At 38.9% G+C, this 22,009-nt stretch overlaps 1 protein-coding gene across 4 annotated transcripts in view; it reads right to left on the bottom strand.

The window, feature by feature from the left end:
• Positions 1-1,127: 1,127 nt before the first annotated feature.
• Positions 1,128-22,009, bottom strand: part of NEDD4 (neural precursor cell expressed, developmentally down-regulated 4, E3 ubiquitin protein ligase) — a 117,721-nt gene continuing 96,839 nt past the window's right edge. The window contains exons 11-25 of one of the 4 annotated variants that reach the window (XM_006085917.3): positions 21,382-21,462; positions 21,100-21,154; positions 20,950-21,008; positions 19,572-19,637; positions 16,026-16,255; positions 15,018-15,139; positions 14,822-14,892; positions 12,826-12,921; positions 12,423-12,496; positions 12,074-12,134; positions 9,497-9,556; positions 9,307-9,414; positions 8,056-8,152; positions 4,593-4,665; positions 1,128-4,113 (exon numbers count right to left, since the gene is read on the bottom strand). In XM_006085917.3, the coding sequence (XP_006085979.1) occupies positions 4,011-4,113; positions 4,593-4,665; positions 8,056-8,152; positions 9,307-9,414; positions 9,497-9,556; positions 12,074-12,134; positions 12,423-12,496; positions 12,826-12,921; positions 14,822-14,892; positions 15,018-15,139; positions 16,026-16,255; positions 19,572-19,637; positions 20,950-21,008; positions 21,100-21,154; positions 21,382-21,462 (1,356 nt within the window). In that variant the 3' untranslated portion in view covers positions 1,128-4,010. Of the gene's footprint in view, positions 4,114-4,592; positions 4,666-8,055; positions 8,153-9,306; positions 9,415-9,496; positions 9,557-12,073; positions 12,135-12,422; positions 12,497-12,825; positions 12,922-14,821; positions 14,893-15,015; positions 15,140-16,025; positions 16,256-19,571; positions 19,638-20,949; positions 21,009-21,099; positions 21,155-21,381; positions 21,463-22,009 lie in introns of those variants that run through there. The other 3 variants (XM_006085921.3, XR_002828533.1, XM_023751619.1) reach the window with 3 other exon arrangements.

Here is a 22,009-nt window from a genome sequence, read left to right as displayed (position 1 = left end):
GATCGTCAATTTATCAAATATTTACGTGTTGGTAAATGAACATATTAAAAAGATGTATACAAAGTAGTCTTTGTTCTCAAGCTACCCAAAAGGGTGTGGGAGTCAATTATGTAAAAAAAGAATTGCAATACCATTGAAATACCATTCATGCAAGTAAGTATCAAACAGCCCCTTTCCACTGGCCCAAAAGGAGTGATTTCTCAAGTGAGGGATGAAAGCAGGCACGGACACTGAGATGATTAGGGGCTGGAGAGGGGCTGGTTCCGGTGGAGCACGAGTGCCTGGGTGAGGATGATAGAAGGTGGAACTCATAGAGGACAGACTGCACTTCATGCCAACAGGTTTGGGCTGCTTTGTTTCTGGCTCTGAGGGGCTCCCAGAGGTGTTCTGACTGTAGAGTAACCTGATCAGATTTGTTGACCTGAAAGGAAACACTGGCGGGGGCTGGAGGGACTGCACGGAACAGAGTGCAGGAGAAGAGACTAGCAGCACCTACACGGGTGCTAAGGTAGTGATCATCTTTAACTTTCAAAAACGAAAAGCTACAGAAGCCCTTTGTTTTTAGGTGATGAATGGTGTGGGCTAGCCAATGCTTGAGCTGGTTAGCACCGGAGGAGAGGGGTGGAAGCAGAGAAGGCGGTGGCCTGAGTCCCAAGGAATCTCTGGATTTTAGCAGAAACAAAAGGCTGGCGCAGGGAGGGGAGTGGATTCCTTTCTAGCTGGGACACTTCCAGGTGCCCAAGACGAAGGAGGCAAAGATCCTCAGTTCTGAATTAACTCTCAGAACTCCTCTTCTCATAGAAACGATGTTGTCGACAACCGTTAGGTTAAAGGCTGGCCTTTTTAATGACCAGCAGGCAGTGCCTGAAATCCAGTCCATTTGTAACTTCATTATTTTGTCTTCTGGATATCTCACTAACAATCAGACTTTTGGAACATGACCTGCTTGTAAAGTGGAGACTACCTATGGTTAATAGTGTGTAATATGTCATGATGTTAGTTCATCAGATATAAATGCAGAATTGTCTCGAGAATCCCATCTGTGTTGCTGCAAAGAACTAGGCCAGGAGACGTCACCCAGAACACTGGCTTGGAGGCATTTCTATTTAAAAGGAATCACAGTTTTGTTTTGTTTTTTAATGAGAATAGAACTTTATTTGAGGCATCAAGATCTTTAAAAAATGATTTTATACTTTAAAGTATTCAATAAACGTTGATACACTAATCTTGATATATATAGATTTACCATATTGGATTTTTAAAAACAAGGTCAAATGGCTTAGAATCAGACAAATTGTGTTTAACTTAATAATTATATGGAATAATTTTAGTATTATAAATAAAGAATGAAAACAAATAGCATTTAAATTTCAGTTAGGAGGAAATGCATTTGTAATACAATTTTATGTCGATGTTAAAATTTGTTTGATTACAGAGAAAATATAGGCTAAAATTGTGTGCTTATCATTTCTAGAAAAATATGATCTCCTTGCTTTAATAAAATGACCCTACCTACTCTCCAGCCATAAGATGCATGAGAGATGCTGTTCTGTCTGTGTTGCTGGATACAGGTTCCTCCCAGACTGTCAGCCCACCGCTGGGAGACAGAGGGATGATGGCCTGTGGCTGGGGGCTGATGGGAGTGAGTCTGGTCTTATTAACACCCTGGTCTTATTACAGGATCATCCAAATGAACATCAGATGAACAGCGAGCTTTATATTTTCTCAAGCTCTGATATCGGCTATGGTATTTTACAGAAGTGACATTTAAGCACTCAGGTGGTAAAATTCTGTCTGAACAAAACTAGTTTTCACATTCAGTTCTACATAATGAGAACATTCCAAAATTTACTGGCCCATGTTAATTACGTTGCTGACGTGAAGACAATGGATTCTGATGGTGAGACCCATGCATCGTTAAACATATGTATGCATGTATGTGTGTATGTATTCGGTATCAGAGATGTTCCTACTTCCTTGTCTATTAGCAGTCCGTTTATTTTTAAATAAAGAGATCCTTCTTTGGGAGTATAGTTAGTGTCCACGCCTGATTTGACAAAATCTGATGGCCGACACAAAGCCTCTTCTATAGAATACTTTACAAGACACCTCTCCGAAACAGCCATCTGACGTGGCGCCGAGGGTGGGCATGATGATTCCCATTTGACAGGGAGCCCAGAGAGGCTGAATAAGTTGCTTCAGTTTAAACAGCAGGTGAGTGATAAAATTACGGACTACACCTGCCTGCTGATCTTGCCTGAACGCTGGTTAGCCCAAGTGGAGATGAAACACAGAGAGCAGTGATCTGTGAGTTCCTTCCCCGAAGCTGAGCTGTTTGGAAAGTGGTTTTGCTACTGTTACGTGCGAGATCCCTACCAGGGGCCAGCAGGTAACTATCTTATACCAACCAACTTAAACCAATAGCCAGAAGCACTTCTTACAACTCTCAGAGGATATGTACACATATGTATTTAAGAGGATTCATAACACTTATAGGATATTTACAATGATTCCTAAATCCCCAAGATACCATACTGAGAAACAGGTTTAACTTTTCGCAAGAGCGTTTTCTATAGAATCATTCCAATAGAAACACAGTCTTGGCGCGCTACTTGGCCGGCACACTGAGACACGTTCCCTTGCGCCTTGTTCTGCTCACCCCTACACTGATGGTTTAAAAACGCTTTCACACGCTGGCAAGTTCCCTGTGGATGAGGGCTGAGCTAGATTTCTTGGGAGCTGATGACCCTCACCCAGGGCCTCGCACAGTGCTACGTGCACAGCAGACATTTCATACACGTTTGTTGGATGGAGGTGGTTTTCAGGTACTTGAATTTGATTCAAGTAGGATTCTATCTGTAACGTTTTGCTAAAGAGTTTGGGAGTCATAGCAAAACATCATCACTTTCAAAGTAAACAGTATATTTTTTAAAAAGCATAAGAAATGTGGTAATAAATTTAATACAAATTATGCATTATAGCTATTCTTTGGTTACTTTTTAACAAATTATTTGGTTTTATGACTAAACTGACATACTAAAAATATAAAAAGGCAACTACAGGAATTAGCTTCATGTGTAAACATAATAAACCCTGTAAACATAGAGTTACTACATAATTGTGCAAGTGTAAAGAATGTCTAGTAAAGGCAAGTACTATACATTGAACTTAGCTCTTCGAGACATACTTAGAAATACTGCTTTGTGGAGCTTTAGCTCACTGTGGGAAGAAGGAATTCTTTGAGCTAAACTACAACATGAGAGTGATGACTACTCCGATGAACCATAAGGATATGGCGGCAAGAGGAGGGTGTTAATACTTTCCACCCTCTGCAAATCTGAATTTGCTTCACGTCTTATACACCACTTTGTTGAGCAAAACCACATATTAACAAAAACCAAATACTTTTAAAATGAAGAAGTAAACAATTTTTGTTGTTATTGCCAGTGAGTCAGTTGACTAAAAATATAGTAACACACTTTCCAAGGTTGTTCCAAAAATCTGGGCAGTAAGGTGCATTAGATAGGTCTACAGAGTAATAAATAACTGTAGGCAGCACTAAATATAGTGTAGTTTACTCAATATTTAAGTCTCCTTTTCCAAATGTGGGTTTTCCTTCTCAAAAAGCATCCAACTCTTCACACATGACACTTATCACAAATATTTCACAGTTATCATTTCAGTAGTTTAAGAAAGGACTGCCTGGCGAATACTGGACAAGAGGTAAATGTTAAGGACACATTCACTATTTCAGGCACAAAGGACTTAGGTCCTGGAGTGTGAACTCTAAAGATAGAATGAAAACAACTGTGTAAATGCAACACATTCTTTTAAAGGGGATGAAATACTGGTAAAGTCGTCACGCTATTTCTCCTCAAGCATTTATGTGATTTTCTCCAATATCTGGGAAGAATCAATGGCTAAGTTTTAGTAGTTCCCCGGAAAATTTTAAGTCAAGATGTTGCTTACAAAAACGTGGCAGTACAACACCCTAGATTGTGACTTGTGATCTAATCAACTCCATCAAACCCCTGAGTGTTCTCAATTGCCACCTGAAGTTTATCCCATAATTCTTCAAATGATTCATAGGGTGGCAAGTCCAGTCGATTAAAGCTGAAAAACAGAGAGGAACTGGTTATGACAGGCACTGACAAAGCGAGTATAAAAGACGTGTCATCCCTGGGGGGGAATGAAGATACAGGACTGCGCTCTAGGCATGGACTCTGCCCAGGACTTTTTGGTAAAGTCCTCTCCCCCCCTCCCCCCACCAATGTCTGGGTTCCTCTGTCACTTTAACTTCCAAAAGTCAATGTTCTACCCTCTCGGCATGACCCATCCTTCATGCGATGGAGGCAACACAGGGTCAACAGTTGACGTTGCATCTCCACTGTGCAGCTACCTGGACTTCAAGCTCCAACCTACCTTGGGTTGGTGTTGCTGCCTCCTCTTCTTCCTCCTCCTCCTCTCCCCCTTCCTCCTCCTCCCTCCTCTCCCCCGCCCCCCTCCTCTTCCATAGCACAGAGGGGCCTTCTTTACCAAAAGAACTTTGCTCTTGGAGAACTTGTTCTCTCAGAGTGTAAGAATCTGCTTACCACGTATGGGCTCTTGGCAGCTTTTCAGGGGTACCCCACTGTTCAACTGTAAAAGACTGTGGTCCATTTGAGCCTGTAAGGAAGAAGAGTTGCTTTGGTTTCAGTTACTCTTTACAGGAAACCCTAGGCATTTCACAACTCACGCTTTCTATTGTAGAACTTAAACACACAGAGAACTCATCTAGTTTTTTAAAACTTAAAAGAAATGAAGGCTGTCCTATGCTAGAAGGATTTATTGCCCAGCCATGGAATGAGGATTCCTTTTCCACTGAATCACTCTGCCCCTGGGGTGAGATGTCCCAAGGTGCTTTTGCTGTTTCCTAGTCCCGCGTTTCTTTTTTTACTCCTTTTAAAAAAGATTTTTACATTGATTTTGAGAGAGAGAGGAAGGGAGAAGGAGGGGAAACACTGATATGAGAGTGGAACATCAATCGGCTGCCTCCTGCACACACCCTACCAGGGATGGAGCCTGCAACCAGACAGGTGCCCTGACCAGGAATCAAAGAGGCACCTTTCAGTGCACAGGACGAAGCCCCACCAACGGAGCCACACGGGCCAGGGCACCCTGCACTTCTGTGGACCGCCTCCTTCACAGGCACACAGAGAAAATGAGCATTTTCTTTTCTTTTTTTTAGGTGTCCCACTGGAAACAGCTTTAATTTTTTCTGATTATAAAATTTACTGCAAAAATTAAATCAAGAAAAATATGATGTAAAAATCACCTCAAATTCCACTATTAAATCTGAGTAAACATCCCATCATGAATCTTTTGTGCATGTGCATATAAATAGAACGTGATTACGTTACACATGCTACATTTTCCTTCTATTATGGATATTTCTAGAAACTCTTTTTTCCTTTGGTGTTTTCACTTAGCTCTTCCTCCTCTAATCCTGAACATCCTCCAACCTCCCAGGTAATCAATGCTGACAACCCAACATGTAACCTTCCATACTTTTCTCCATCCTGTTTTCTCAAAAAGCATTACTTTTCACACATCACAATTACGTTCACAGTTAACACGTCAGTGCTTTTGTCATCATTTGTTTTCCAGAATATGAAGTCTTATCTATTTCCCAGCCTCTTGATTCTCTCACCTGAACAATCCATTGGGAAGACTCCGTCTAAGTCAATCTATATACACTCAACATATTTTTCATTGGCTAGATAATATCACACAGTCATATTAATATTTTGTAGCAACATCGTCCTTTGTAAATACAAAATAACTTGAATTTATATCTTAATACATCTCTGGCTCTGTGTGTGGGATATTTTCCCCAAATTCCAAAGTTTGTGAAATCAGTGGATGGCTGTAGGCCTGGATGCAGAAAAGAAGGAAGTGGAGGTAGAGATGAAAAGGGTGTTTGCCATGATTTTCTCTACGGAATGGCTACAGCAGAGCAGGAGAGGCAGGAAAGGGAGTCAGGTGAAAACACCAGGAAGACAAATGCCAAGAAATCCAATGAGGCAGGGAATAAGCACATTGACTCGCGGCAAAGCTCCCTCTCATTCTTCTCACTGTGGATGGTTATTCTAGAGCAGTGATGGCGAACCTTTTGAGCTCGGCGTGTCAGCATTTTGAAAAACCCTAACTTAACTTAAGGGTGCCGTGTCACATAGAAATTTTTTGATATCTGCAACCATAGTAAAGACTTATATTTTTGATATTTATTTTATATATTTAAATGCCATTTAACAAAGAAAAATCAACCAAAAAAATGAGTTCGCGTGTCACCTCTGACACGCGTGTCATAGGTTCGCCATCACTGTTCTAGATCAAGCATGGCAAACTCAAAGGCCAACACGGGCCAAATAAACGAGGCATGCGGCCCGTGGGCTGGGAGTTTGACATGCTTGTTCTAAAAAAGTGGCAGCAGCTTGACAGGTTTTGCCAGCAAATATAAATGAAGCTTAACAGTATCAGGTTTTCCAAGGAGGAGACAGAGGGGGTTAGCAATCCCATCAGGTCGCAGGAGCTTTCTATATGCCCGGAAAAGTCAGCCTAGCAACCACCTAGGCAGCAGTCCCCGACTTCCCCTTCTCTGAACAAGTCTAACCTTTGTTGCTCTGAGTGGGGCTCCACTCTTGGCAATACTTTCTCTGAATGACTTGTTCTTCTTGCTTTCTTTATTTATTTAGTGAGAGAGAGAGAGAGAGAGAGAGAGAGAGAGAGAGAGAGAGAAAGGGAAAGAAAGGGAGAGAAACACTGATATCTTGTTCCACCTATCCACGCACTCGTTGGTTGACTCTTGCATGTGCCCTGACTGGGGATCGAACCAACAACCTTGGTGTACTGGGACGACATTCTAATCAACTGAGCTACCTGGCCAGCCTTGGTATCTTTAAAAGAAAATAAATGTAATTCCAATAAACAATATGTTAAGATATGAGACAAATTGCTGTGCTCTATATCAGAAACAGTACTTCTTTTCTCTCCTTCTCCTTCTCCTTCCTCCTCCCCCTCCCCCTCCCCCTCTCCCTCCTCCTCCTTCTCCTTTTTTTATAACAAAACACACCTCTAGAGCTATGAGGTTAATAGATAAGAAAATAGTTTGATAGGCTATATAGAATTTCACTTTAGCCCTGGCCAGTTTGCTCAGTGGATAGAGCACTGGCCTGTGGACTAAAGGGTCCTGGGTTTGATTCTAGTCAAGAGCATGTACCTTGGTTGCAGGCTCTATCCTCTGCCCCGGCCGGGGTGCTTGTGGGAGACAACCAATCAATGTGAGACATCGATATTTCTCTCTCTCTCTCTCCCCTCCCCCCCTTCCACTCTCTCTAAAATTCAATGGAAAAATTTCCCGGGTGAGGATTTAAAAAAAAAGAGCACAGAATTTCACTTTATAGAAAACTTAATGAATAGTTATTCTGAATAGCAAGAGATAGGTGCACTCTTATCCCCAGTCCCCATATCCCACAGGGCTGAGAAATAGTAGCTTAACGAGACTCTCCACCCTCCAAATCCTGCCCCGCCCCCCTCTGCCCCAAGGATTCCATGACCAAGTAACTTTGGAAAATCTGCTTTTTTTTTTCCACAGTAAAGGCTCTGAAGAAGACCCAAAGGAACCAGTTTAACTTTGTTTAGTCCAGTATTTCCCCGTATGTATTCTTCTATGACACTCTTTGCTGTTTGTTGCACACTTATTAACATTCTGTGGAACTTGACATGCTGCCCTAAACTCACATTACAGGCAACGCTCTTTCTGTATTGGAAGGAGAAATTTAAAATTCAAGGAGGGAAAGTAACTCAAGTCATTTCAGGTCCCAGTTTTCTCCTTTGCAATCTCATTAGAAGGTGTACATATATTTTGGCCTACTTGAGTGTATCTAATTAAATCATTTAAAAATCTTGTTTATTAAGCTAAACGTCTGTATGAATGACAGAGGCTTGAAGACTAATCAGCCATGACAATGACAACTGGCATTGCCCCATTTTTAAATGCTGATGGAAAACCCTTACCATATAGTTCGGCAAATCCATTCATGGGCACTCGAGACGTGCCAGTGACGAACTGAAGTAATCTTATTCTTTTTTCTGAATCCATCATTAAAACAGCCTGAATAACATAAAAACAGCATTTAGGACTATCATTGGGGAAAAGGCACCAAAACTATCCTGAAAAGTATGCAGTCCGAATTTAGTTAGAGCATTACTGACCACTTAGTAAATCTGCATGTTCCTTTTAGTTAACACTTGGGTTGTGGGAAACGAGTTAAGTCGGCTCGCGTGAATTGCGCGTACTCCGCGGGAGCCGTCTTAAACTCGGTTCATATAGATTTGCGGTGGAGTGCGGGAAACGTGTAAACTCGGGCCGATTGTAACTGCGTATTACCAAATATTTCATTTCAATCGAACCCATACTTCAAAAGATATAGGCATTTTAACGCGCCATCTTATATTTTGGCGGGAAATTCACCCAACACCGAAGTGTTAAAATTGTGTTTATGGGTCATTTACAAAGTTCTTGAAAACCTTATTTCCAAGGCTTATAAGAGAGTAAGCCTAATAAAGTGACAAAAATTTCTTCTCCGATGTGAGTCGTGGTTTTTAAAAAATTATACTTATTAAGTGGTATACACATTTCTCCATACGACTGAAAATCACATTTAACTCGAGTGCCGGGGAGCGCGATCGCGCTCCTCTTGTCTTTCGCCAAAAGTGCGGGGAGCGCTATCAAAGCTTCGAAATGGCATCCAGTTCTAAGTCTGCTTTTATTAGTGATGATGATATTGCTAAATATGTCAATGTAGTAAAGGTTTCCTTAAGTTTTTGAATATGTAACTTCATTTACTTGCGATTCATAATTTTTTTCCTAAACTGCTGTAAAATCAGCAAAAATGCCTTGGCAATTTTAGCATAGTTCCTAGGATATTGGTTGGCACTCAAAGGGCTAAAGGAGCCACGTAGGAGTCCTAGACAATACACTGCAGTTTGTTACAGGTTCTCTGGAAGAGTCCCTTTTCAATAAGAAACTAAGTGCTTATTTCAGCTGTCACTGCCATCTGCTAGATTCTGAACATTTTACTTACTAGTACCTACTAATGTGGATGGAGGTTTGGACCATACCCAGAAGGCAGAGGTATATAGTACGAAATCAAAGATATCTTTTGCTGGGCTATATTCTGTCTTATGGATGAGAAAGTAGCTAGTATAGTTAAATCTGATCGAATCTATCGAAAGTAATTTATGGAAACAGAAGCTCTCGATTACCTTCCAGAACCACTGGATGACCTGATGGTTGACGCTGTAGCCATTTTTGTACTTGGTGTGTTCCCTCCAGTCGTTCACATCGACATCTCCCAGCCCACACATAAGAAGCTACATAATCAGAAACGTCAAACTGTAGATGAGAAAAATAACGAGCACCAAACTTCCATTTAAACGTAAAAATGTTTCTTACCTCGAGCTCATTTTCATCGAAAATTTTGATGAGATCCTGTGGTATTAGTTCAAAAAATCCCTAGAAGAAAGAATGGATTTAAAAACCTGGTTAGCAGGGTCAATGGGCGATCCTCTACTTTAGCTGCTGGGTGCTTCTGGAGCAACCCCACATCCACACAGATCTACCATTACACATTCGTGCTCGTGCCTGTCTATTTCACGTTTTAGATACTCTGCTTCCTGACAGCTATGCTTTTTTGCCTGATACAGCACAAGACACATCGTCAGTGTTCAATATTGAATAAATGAAAAATTATGTGACAAATATTTAACAGAAGATTTTAAGTTAGCTTAAGTAATGAGTGCCCTGACAATACCCAACTCTAAACTCAACCGGGATTTCAATATTGGCAGGAAGCTATGTGTCCCTAGTCTGTTCTCTCAGAGATTCCTCGAAGTGGCAATTTTAAAGCTTCCCTGTACTCCTCAAGCCCCCTCCTCAATGTCACCCCTTCTTTACAGGAGATAATTTCTATGTGAGAGAGCCATAGAGGCAATTATGCAGGATGGAATTCACTCAACCTTCCACCTCCCCGTGTACAACCAGCACCAACATCCACCACGGCCTCCTTCCCACTGCAGTGGAGGGAGGTACCACTCCCTCTCTGTGCTTCACCTGCTTCCTCAAGGTCACCGCACTAAACCTCCTTCTCTTACCAGCTTACTCTTCATGCATTTAAGTGCACTCTAGCCATATCTACATTAAAAACAAAACCAAAGAGCAAACACCCCTTTCTTCTCTTCACAGCCAAGTTCTTGACAGTGTTATATGTTATCAGATCTACTTGTTCACCTTCTGTCTTTCCCTCAACCCATTGCAATCTGACCTCTATGCCACTGCTTCCCCGAAGCTGTCCTGGGAAAAAGTCAAAGCAACTTTGCAGCTACATCTAATGAGCACTTTCTAATTCCATGTCTTATTTGACTTCTCTGCAGTATATTGTTGAAAACATCTTTGTTCTTGAAACTTTGCTGTTGATGGTTTTGCTCTTATGTCTCTGTCTGCCTTTGCTAATTCCTCTGAAGGCTCCTTTTCTCACTGTCCATCCTTTAAATGTTGGTGTTCCCAGGTTTCCACATGTGGCCAGCCTCTTTCACCTCCCTGTTCTTTTGAATTTTCCATCTGATCTGGTCCACAGCTCCACTACACATTCACAGACGATTCCCAAATCCATACTGCCACCCCAATTACCCATCCTTTAGTCACCCTATGCTGTGTTTCTCCCCTCCTGAAGACCATTCAGATGCACCCACAGCACCACTTTCTTGGTTCCTAATCCATTCTTCACCTGGATTCTATAGCTCTTTCCCAACTAGACCATGCCTCTTCTAATTCACTGCATATCATTTCCAGAATGGTCTGACTAAAGTGTATATTGCATCTTAACACCACTTCCCTTCCTCTCAATGGACTTCCGAGAAAACTAACAAACAGACCCTTCACAATCTGTTTTTTGGCTAGCTCTCCAGGTTTAGTTTTACCTTTTGCATCCTCTTTTCCAGAATTGGAATTGCTTGTCTGCTGTCTAAAGTGTGTGTAGTCAGTCTCAATTGCTGCTCTCTCAGAACTGCATTTCCCTCCTTTCTGTGTCTGGCCAATCCCTCTAGTCCAGTGGTTCTCAACCTGTGGGTTGCGACCCCTTTGGTGGTCGAACGACCCTTTCACAGGGGTCGCCTAAGACCATCCTGCATATCAGATATTTACATTACGATTCATAACAGTAGCAACATTACAGTTAAGAAGTAGCAACGAAAATAATTTTATGGTTGGGTCACAACATGAGGAACTGCATTCTCAACCAGAAGGTTGAGAACCACTGCTCTAGTCCTTCCCTGCCCCACCTCCACTCTCCCCACTCTGGTCTCTCCCTCTCTTCTGGGCTTCCCTAGCACTTCAGGCTTGCGTCTGTCCATTTCAAGTTTTAGATTCTCTGCTCCCTGATAGTACGGCTTATGTCTTTTTGCCTGATGTAGCACCAGACAGTGCTCAATATTGAATAAATGAAAAAGTATATAAAAAATATTTAACAGGAAATTTTAAGTTAGCTTAAGAAATGAATGCCCTGATAATAGCCCAAATGTCTACCAGTTGGGGGAAGTTTAAATAACTTAAGAATTAATATTATGAATAAAATGCAGCCATGAAAAATGACAGCTATATCTCTTGACATGGTAAGATCTCCAATAAATATCTGATAAGAAAGCAAGTCACAAACCAACATGTATAGTGTGATCCCATACAGGAAAAGAAACAAATGACATATCCCACTATTCTTACAGCACTCTCGTTCCTTTATTCACTAAGGTCACTGCAGGTGAAAGGTGTGGGACTGGGGAAGGTAAGGGCAATGGGAGGGGGGACTGTCAAGGTTTATTGCATGGACCTCTTGAATGACTGAGTATTTTGTTAATATAAAAATGTAATTAAATTGGGAAGTCACGTGCTAATTTTTCTCGGATATGAGAAGCCCCAATATTTACAGTTTATGGATTATACCTTGAAATTACAGAAGAGCACACAAAAGAAGATGAGTACCTCTTTAAAAGCAGCCATTTGCTTCTGGATTCGATTCACAAATCGCCACTGTATTACAAGGCTAAAAGAAACAAAACAGTCTGTCTTTTTCACACAAATCAAGAAAAAAATTCAAGGTATATTTATCCTTTGTAGAAACAAACAAACAAAAAATAAAGACTAGCTAAGCCCCAGGTAAACCCTGAATCTGAGTGGGCGATACGGCATTGTTAGAGAGAGAGAAAGCGACATCGTGACTCCAGCTACTGGGAAAGAGAGAGAACGACAAAGAGTCTTCCTGGAAAGAAGTACTAAATTATTTCCAGCAAAGTATTTACTAAGTATGGCAAAACACTAACGAAATACTTACTAAATATATTCCTTTTTGTTCTTATTGGTGACAACTATTTCTGATCCACCAACTTTCAACTCATGCTGATGTGTCTAAAATAAAGCATGACACCTTCATATGTTAGTTTAGTGAAAAAAAAATATATACATATTATAGTTACACCAGAAACCTGGTGTTTTAAATTAAATCCATTCAAAACTAAGAAAACTTAAAATATTAGTTTTACTAAAACAAATACGGAATGAGTCAAATGTCAAAGAAAGCAGAAATTCTTGCTGAGAGACAGCTTTTGTTACTGGAAAATAAATTTAAAATAGAGCACAGAAATGTTTTGAGTATATACATTATTTAATGTCTAAACTTGTTATAACATTTGTATCATTAATTCATGTACCATTTTAATTCATCAAAGTTTACAAACCTGTCCAAAAAGTTCTTCATCTATGACAAACCTGAGGTCCAGTTCTGTTGGATCATTTTCAAGAATCCATCTTAGTGAATTGTAATATTCACTATCCTAGATGGGGAAAATTACATATTTAACATTTGTATACATATAAAAAGAAGACACCTGCACCTGCAAAGGACGTATACTGAGAGTCTGAAGGAATAATGGGGCCAAAGGTGAAAAAGTCATTGGACACCTTTTCCATACATTCACATGTATTATAGACTAGTGGCCCAGTGCACGAATTCATGCACATTGAAAGGAAATTAATTAGAAGAAATATTTTAATATCACTATTCACCCTTTCTCTATAATAGAAGTGTCAACCATATTCACAATTGACAATGACAGATGGGAACACACGCACGCGATTGGCGCCAGTGAGAGCTTTATATGTATTGTGCATGCGCAAGTCAACTTAGCCTTTTATATATATAGAATAAACTTGCTTAATTAGACCTGCTTTCTGGTTTAGCTAAGCTTTTTCCAGCCCAGTGAAGCACCCCAACTTCTCTTTCAGGTAATTGTCAGCAACACAGCAGTAAATATCAACATGAAGCAGATTATTATTGTAGATCACACAGGGAGAACAAAGGGTAAAATATTTAACTGCAGCAGTGTTTGACTATATTCTGCGCAGTGAAAAAACCTGAAGTCATTTTCAAGGTCCACCATTTCTTCTTTTCAGTCGGGTCAAGTTTCTAAGCTTTCTAAATCTCCATTTTCCAGCAAGTGGAAAGAAAATAGGATCCCACCAAGTCTCCTATCTACCAACTCCAGAACTTCTGTGAGGATCAAATGAGATGAGGCATGGGAAAATGCTTCACAGACATTTGGTTACAGTGTAAAATGTTTCCACCTGGCTATAAAGCAAGTCGTGTTCCTGGGCTGAAGAAACTGCACAGAGTCTAGTTGCTAGGGAGAGGAAGCCGGGTGGTGCTACGTGATGTGATTACCCGGACGCACACTTAGCATATTACCTTCTTATGTATAGCTAGAGATGGATGACTAGTACGTGTGAGAGTAAAAAATATATACATCAATAGAGTGGGGCCTGCTAAAAGTTTAGAACTTTATCTCTGTGTGGAAGCAGTGCAGGTAAAAATTTTATTAGCCAGTTAAAGCTCAATAAAGCAGCTTTCAGATGAATCGTAACTTCCATGGCTACCCGGGAGCACACAGCACCTTTCTCACGTGGCCTGTGAGGCTGCGTGTGTACTGCTTAAGTAGCAGTGAGGAGGCTGCTATTTATACCTGGCCCAACCTAAAGGATAGCCTCAAATACAGAACCTCAATTAACCAACTCAAGTAACTGTACAACCTTATGATTTGTAAAGAATTATACCGTTCACACTGATATTGAGTCACAGAAAGGGGACACAAAGTGAACTTGGTGCCGAGGAAGAGGTCTTGGAACCCATGTGCACACAGTGTCTGAGGCTATTCAGCATGGGCCATAGTGAGGAATTTAATCCTTACGTTTCTGTTTCTTTGTAGTGGCCTAATCTCAAGGACTTGCCTTTGAACTGATATTTTGAAAACACATGCCATTCATGATAAATGATCACAATTCAAATGTTGATGCGAGAAATACATTAAAATGTTGTTCAGCATGTTGAAGTATTTAGGGAGTTTACTGATATCTGGAACTTTCTTTGAAATGCATCAGAAAAATAAAATGGATTGATGGATAGAGGGGTGAATAGGTGAATAGGTATGTGATAAGTAAGTATAGATAAAAAGCCAGTAGTGGAATCTGGAGAGTGGCTACACACATGTCCACTGTAAAATCTTTTTATCTTAGTATATGTTAGAAGTTTTTCATAATAAAATGTTGGGGGAAATGTTCATTTATATTTTGGAACATTATAATCTATTAATTTCTTCATCTTTAAAAGCTAACTCTTTAAAATATTCAGTTGCCTGTTAAAATTATTCTCTCTATATATTGTAAGTGAAAATGACATACCACTGATTCCATATCATGAAGTGTTATTGGTTTGTGTAGCATCATCTTGTAAAATGGGCGGATGAAAAAACCTTGCAAGAAAGCAAATATTTTAAAAATGATTACCAAGTGAAAGAAATCAGATCATCACATTATAATTACATTATAATATAATAATTATAATTACATATAAGAAAGTTTTAAGCTGAATACTAACCATCCAACAGTTTGCCATGATAAACTGCCATTCCAGCTACCCGGCCAATAAACTTGAAGTAGGAGAGGTGATCTTCATTACACAATCCAGAATTTGGATTTATCTGTAGGGTATAGTTATCCCTGCAAAGACAACCACATTTAAATGCTCCTCTCTATATTTCACATAAAAATTTAAATATGACCAATAAGTTGTTTACCTCTTTTAGAACCATATTAAACCTCTGGATTTAATGGTTTTCAAAACAGTAATTTCTGTCAAAAGGGAGCAATAACCCAAATGTTCATTGAAAGATAAATGGAGAAACAAAATTTGGTATCTCTATATATAAAAGCCTAATATGCAAAGTGTCCCCTCCGGAGTTTGATCGCTCTCTATGACGTGCGCTGACCACCAAGGGGTGGCGCAGAATGAAGGAAGGCCCTGGCTGGCAGCCAGCAACCGCTAGCGACCCTACCCATGCACAAATTTCATTCACTGGGCCTCTATATAGCATAATGGGATATTATTTAGCCTTCAAAAGGAAGGACATTCTGACACATTCTACAATACAGATAAACTTTGAAGACATTATGCTAATGAATTAAGTCAGTCACAAAAAAACAATGCTGTATGATTCCACATATATGCGGTGCCTAAAGTTGACACATTCACAGAGACAGAACGTAAAGTGGAGGCTGCCAGGGCCTGGGAGGGTTAGCGTTGAATGGGTGTGGAGTTTCAGTCTGGGATGATGGCAAAGTTCTAGAGATGGATGGTGCTGATGGTTGCACAACGATGTGAGAGTACTTAATGCCATGAACTGTACACTCACTTTAAAATGGTTAAAATGGTAAATTTTATGTTAAGTGTATTTTGCCACAATTTAAAAAGTTATTTTTGAAACAACATTAGTGCTCCTCTTCCTTCTGGCACAGTGAACCACACATTTTCCTTGCACCATACAACTCTGTCACTTTTAGGACAGTGATGTCTTTGCCTGTATACGGTCACTGTAAAGGTGCTTACGTAGCAGAATATTCAAACAACCCGTAATAAGGGTTAAACATTTCCTTCGAGATCAGGAAGAACCACTCTCTGGCGACTCCTCCGTAATCTAATCCTTTTTCACCATCAAACTCAATCCAGAGTCGAGCCTTGAGGAAGTCCGCTCTCTTGACACCCATAATCCTCCTGTAAGAGTCCTCCAGAACAGTTGCTCGGCGAAGTTTCATTTCTAACTTGTTTGGAATGTCATTCTGAAAGCCCAGAGAAGAGAGACTTCTGGTTTAAATCAATTCAACACAACGGCAAATTTCTCTCTCGGGAAGCTTATACAATTCATTGTATTCTACCATGTGCCAAGACCCCTTTTCAGGGAAAGCATGACTAGGAATATTTCCTCTATGGTATGATAGAATCCATGTGTCTTCTCTAATCACTTAATAACACAGACTTCTGATTTTTATATCTGAAGAAGAAGCTACCGATGGTGGCAGTAACGCTCAGGCGAAGGTGTATCAGTAATAGTCCTTTGCATATTAAGTTCCAGTGAAGACCCACCTGTGACCTACAATGTAGCCGCTGCCTGCTACTTGTTGCCTGCCTGCCAGTTCAGGGATTTTCCCTGCTCCCACCATTCCTCCTTGGAGTCTGTCTCATTCACTCTTTAATAGATAGGTATTAATATTTACAGACTGTGAGAGGCACTGTTTCCCATTTTAATGGGTTAATGCAATTACGCCCATAACAGCACTATGAAGAAGCTACTATTATATCTCCATCTTATGGATGAAGAAACTGAAGACAGAAGTTAAGAAAGGCGTAGCTCCTGGGTCTCAGCTCTCAAAGAATGTGCTACATTGTTAAGGATAAGGCAGAGGTCAAGCTCAAAGCTAGCTCAAGGCTTTGTAGCATTGGTTTTTAATTATTTATCTCTGTCTTGGTGTTCTGCTCTTTTGGAGTGATGTGTCCAGATAGGGATTTCATTGTTTAAATCATGCCTGCAATTTTTTGTTAAACGGAGGGGGGTGGGGGGAGTCAGATTCTTAGCCTCCTGTGCCATACTTCGGGAATGACACCTTGTTTCTTACCGTTCACTCATGCTTTTATCTCTTAATATACCTTTGTTGCAATGTGGATAATTTCCTCACAAATTTTCTCTTAATCACCAATATATGTCACGATGGTTAAGAACATGGACTCTGGAGCTTTGCCACTAACAACCATGGAACTTGATCACATTATCTAATCTCTCGGTGCCTCAGTTTCCTCACCTGTAAAATGTGATAACAATCCCGCCCTGGCATATAAAGAGCTTCCCAGACAAGAAACATTTAAAGGAGTTCACCACCACCAAACCAGTGCTACGTGAAATGTTAAAGGGTCTTTTTGAAGGAGGAGGAGGAGGAGGAGGAAGAGGAAAAAATATGAACAATAAAATGGCAATAAATACATACCTATCAACAACTGAATCTAAAAACAAAATAAATGAACAAGCAGAATAGAAACAGACTCAGAACAGAGAATGGGAGGGACCAGATGGGAGGGAAGTTGTGGGGATGGGTAGAAAAGGTGAAGAAATTAAGAAGTATAAATTGGTAGTTACAGAATAGTCATGAGGATATAAAGTACAGCATAGAGAATATAGTCAATAATATTCTAATAACTATGTATGGTGTCAAATGAGTACAAGATTTATTAGGATAATCACTTAGTAAGTTACATAATGTCTAATTACTGGGGTGTACATCTAAAACAAATATAATATTGTACGGCAATTTTAATAGAAAAATAAAAAATTCTATTAAAAAAAACTTTTCCTAGAAATATTCAAATTTAACTGATATCCTGGGCCAATTTTAGAAAGTGATGTTTTTCTAGGAATTTGTCTAAATTTATTATTTCAAATAAGTCTTCAAATCTAAAAGTTTATAGTAGTTTTTAATTTTCTCTTATATGTTAATTGTGTTGTAAATGTCATTTCAGTCCTCTTACACTTATAAGAGTTGTTTGTGTTTTGTGTGTTTTTTTCTTTAGGAGATGTCTATTATTCCTCACAGAGTAATTTAAAACAGATTTAATTTCACAATTTTAAAAATCACTTCTTTCATTTATTGTTGCTTTTTTTAAACTTTAAATGATTTAAGTATATTCTGCTTTTTTATTCTAATTTATAAATTTGATGTTGAACCCATTACTGTTACCCTTTCTTAGGCAGAGTAGAAGGCTATAAATATCCATTAATGTGTTTTCACTTAATTCTATACCCATTGTTATTTAGTTGCATGGATTTTCAAACCCCATTATGATTTAATTATCTCATGCATTATTAAAAGTACTTTTATTCATTTCAAAAAAGTCCCTTCCTTATTGTAGAGATTATATGAATAATACATTTAACTTGCTAAGAAGACTGCCCAGTATATAGTGAGAGCTCATTCATTATAAGTTCTGTGTTCTGCGACCTGTTTATAAAGGCCTTGTTCCATATTTCCTGCTGCCTGGAAGACATAAACAATTAGATATCGTAACATGTTTATAAGTGTTCAGTGTGACAAAAGGAGAAGTTAGTCCTCCTATTTCACCAGCATTTTTTAATTAAGACTGAAAATATTTACCAGGAAAATAAACCAACAAAAACTTAAAATCCCAAAGAATTTTAAGAAGTAGAAAACAGATTTCTAAAGCAATTTTAACCATTCTTATTGAAGATGAGTTTAAAAAGTTGCTGATATATTAGGATTTTATTTAGGCATACAATAGTTCACTAAACACCTATTACATTTCATTTTTGTTAAATGTTGGATCTTGAATGTGCAAAAGCAGGCGTCTGGCTTAGAATGCAAGAAAATGTAACCCAATATAGCCACCTACTGGTAGTATTCCTAAACTGCAGGGGAAGGGGAAAAGGTGAGCAAATTAGAAAGGTATTAAAAATACGGTCATTACCAAACAGAAATGAAATAGATGGGTAGATAATGAGTTTAATTCCAAAAATATTAAATTTTCAATGATGCAAAGAAGTGCAGTGAACAGATGTGATAAGTACAAGGAGACAAGCAACAAGAGCACTGTTCCAACCACAGCCGCACTTTCAAATTACACAGTTTGTTATAACTGAAACTGTAGAGAATGAATGACGATCACTGGAAAACAATGGTCAAAGCAGGAAAGGAATCCAGAGAGTCCGACACAGTCAAAGACCAGGAGGAGGTAATCTCAGAGCTACTCTTGCTCAGATTCTACCAAGCCCAAGCCCCACAAACCCCACCAGGAAACTACATTAGTGTTCTTTAAAAGCAAACTTTTAATATTACTTGTCTAGATTACAGGATACCTTGAAAAATAAAGACATAAAATAATTGTGGTCTCTAAAGGCATATAAGAAAAATAAGCATCCTTTCCCTATAGGAAACTATTTAAAGTTGTTACAAATATAGAACAAATCCTCTTGCTCTTTTCTCCCCCCCCCCTTTTTTTTTGTATCTCCTTCATCCATTTAAAAAGGCATTTCCCATTACCTTAAGTGTACATAACATTCATTCTTAAAAACTCATTATAAGTATCACTAACCTGCTTCTTCAACTTTCTTCGGAAGAACTCATACTTTCTTTTGTAATCCCTGGAGTAGGGCACTGCCTTGAGTTGAAATTTGTAGAAAAATAAAGAAGGTTTAGGTTGTTTTATTTTGGAACAATTTTAAAAGTTCCCCTCTGCGTATTTTATGTACATAAGTTAAAGGCATTAAAAGAGAATATGTGGAAAGGAAAGTTTAATTTAAAGAAAAACAAATACAAAACTTAAAACTTTTTAAATTTCTCTGTTTAAGATAAAATTATATTCAGCAATTCCTATGGCTGTAATTTTCATCATTCAATATTCTTGAAATGCAACATGCCAGAAACAGGAAATTTCTTCCAAGAAGAGAAATATTAGAGATGAAAATTTCCATTTCTAAAGAGACTTTCAAAGTGATTTCTCCATTAAGGGAACAATTTGAAAAATGTACTTTTTCCTTGAACGTTGTGGAGTTGCCTTTTTTATCCATTATTTTAAACGACCAAACATGGAGACTAAAAAGTAATCTAAAAAAACTGTATCTTTAATTTTACTTATTTTTGTGAATTAAAAACAATTAAAATCTGAATAACTAAAAAATGGAAAATTTACTATATAAAAGAGGATAATAATTTTCCTATTATTAACCCGACTTAAGAGTAGTATAAAAATCATACATGGCAATATTTAAATATGAGTGTGTCATATATCTATATCTATATCTATATCTATATCTTTATCTATATCTATCTATATATCTATACCAGGGGTCCTCAAACTACGGCCCGCGGGCCACATGCAAATACAAATATTGTATTTGTTCCCGTTTTGTTTTTTTACTTCAAAATAAGATATGTGCAGTGTGCATAGGAATTTGTTCATAGTTTTTTTTTAAACTATAGTCCGGCCCTCCAACGGTCTGAGGGACAGTGAACTGGCCCCCTGTTTAAAAAGTTTGAGGACCCCTGCTCTATACTATATCTATATCTCATATCTATAATAATTTCTACCAAAAAGTTCAAGATGCAGCCCCAGAGTGGATAGGGCACTGTCTACTTCCTCACCTGTACACTCTAGATTCCTCTCTGATCTGCTGTGGCCTGACATTCTTTTTCAGACAGTGGCAAGTATGAGCCTGAGCACAGCAGCCCACTGCCTTAGCATTTTGACTGTCTGGCTTACTAGTCTCCCAAAGCTATTGTGCGGGAGAAGGATATAATCTTATATGCTTTTTTGAAATATCTGAGACCTGGAGTTGGGGTGGTGACAGAGGAGAGAAAGGCAAATATGCTTTCCTCCCAATGCCTGCAGGGTTACGCACTTGACCATTCATCCTTAAAGAGATAGGTGAGAGGACAATCCCATCAGGACATACTGATACGAAGAGACTTACTGGTCCAGTTATTGCTACATTCTGCAACCGAGGATCTTCCCATTGTGTTCTTTTTATATCTGAAGAGAGAGAGAGAAAAGATATTCTTCATTCTTATGCACAAAATTCAACATTATGAAATAATGTAATGAAAAAACACGCTGCACATACTGTGATTTATGTAGAAGATTCTTCCATCTGTGTGGGTTCTTTCTTCCCATCCTGGCTATGATGAAGAATGTATTTCAATTATTTTACAAAAAGCGTTTTAGATGTATGGGTAGAAAAATACCATTGGTTATATGATTAATTTAATTTGCATATTTCATTCTTAGTAGAAGGCATCAACACTTTAATTATATTACTTACAGCTGTTAAAGAACTACTACTGTAGTCCCAAATACAAAATGTTTAATGCAGCCAAATAGTTTGGTAGCAGCTCTATAAACTTACAGGTAAAGGTCCAAGGTCATTGGAAGAATCTAGTGATGTCTTTCCTCTCAGATGAGCTGGAATTTTCAGTCTTGGATCTTCCTTTTTTGGTAGAATAAATGAAGAAACAGTATAATTTTAAAATTATGAAAGTCAATCTGATACTATGTTTTCTAATACCAATAAATATTTAAATTATTCTCTTTTAAAAAATACATTTTTATTGATTTCAGAGAGGAAGGGAGAGGGAGAGATAGAAACATCAATGATGAGAGAATCATAGATCAGCTGCCTCCACCCACACATGGTCCCCAACCAGGAATTGAAACCGTGACCTCCTGATAAGCTGACGCCATCCAGGCTTAAACTATTCTTTTATTTCATTTGCTTAATCCAGTGGTTCTCAACCTTCTGGCCCTTTAAATACAGTTCCTCATGTTGTGACCCAACCATAAAATTATTTTCGTTGCTACTTCATAACTGTAATGTGTCTACTGTTATGAATCGTAATGTAAATATCTGATATGCAGGATGGTCTTAGGCAACCCCTGTGAAAGGGTCGTTCGACCGCCAAAGGGGTCGCGACCCACAAGTTGAGAACCGCTGGCTTAATCTGAGAAATAATAGTTTCTCCATGTAAGATCTAATA

The sequence above is a fragment of the Myotis lucifugus genome, unplaced genomic scaffold, assembly GCF_000147115.1.
Source record: "Myotis lucifugus unplaced genomic scaffold, Myoluc2.0 scaffold_23, whole genome shotgun sequence".
In the NCBI taxonomy this organism is placed as follows: Eukaryota; Metazoa; Chordata; class Mammalia; order Chiroptera; family Vespertilionidae; genus Myotis; species Myotis lucifugus.
The sequence above is the reverse complement of the archived record's forward strand: the minus strand, read 5'-3'. Positions and strand labels throughout refer to the sequence as shown.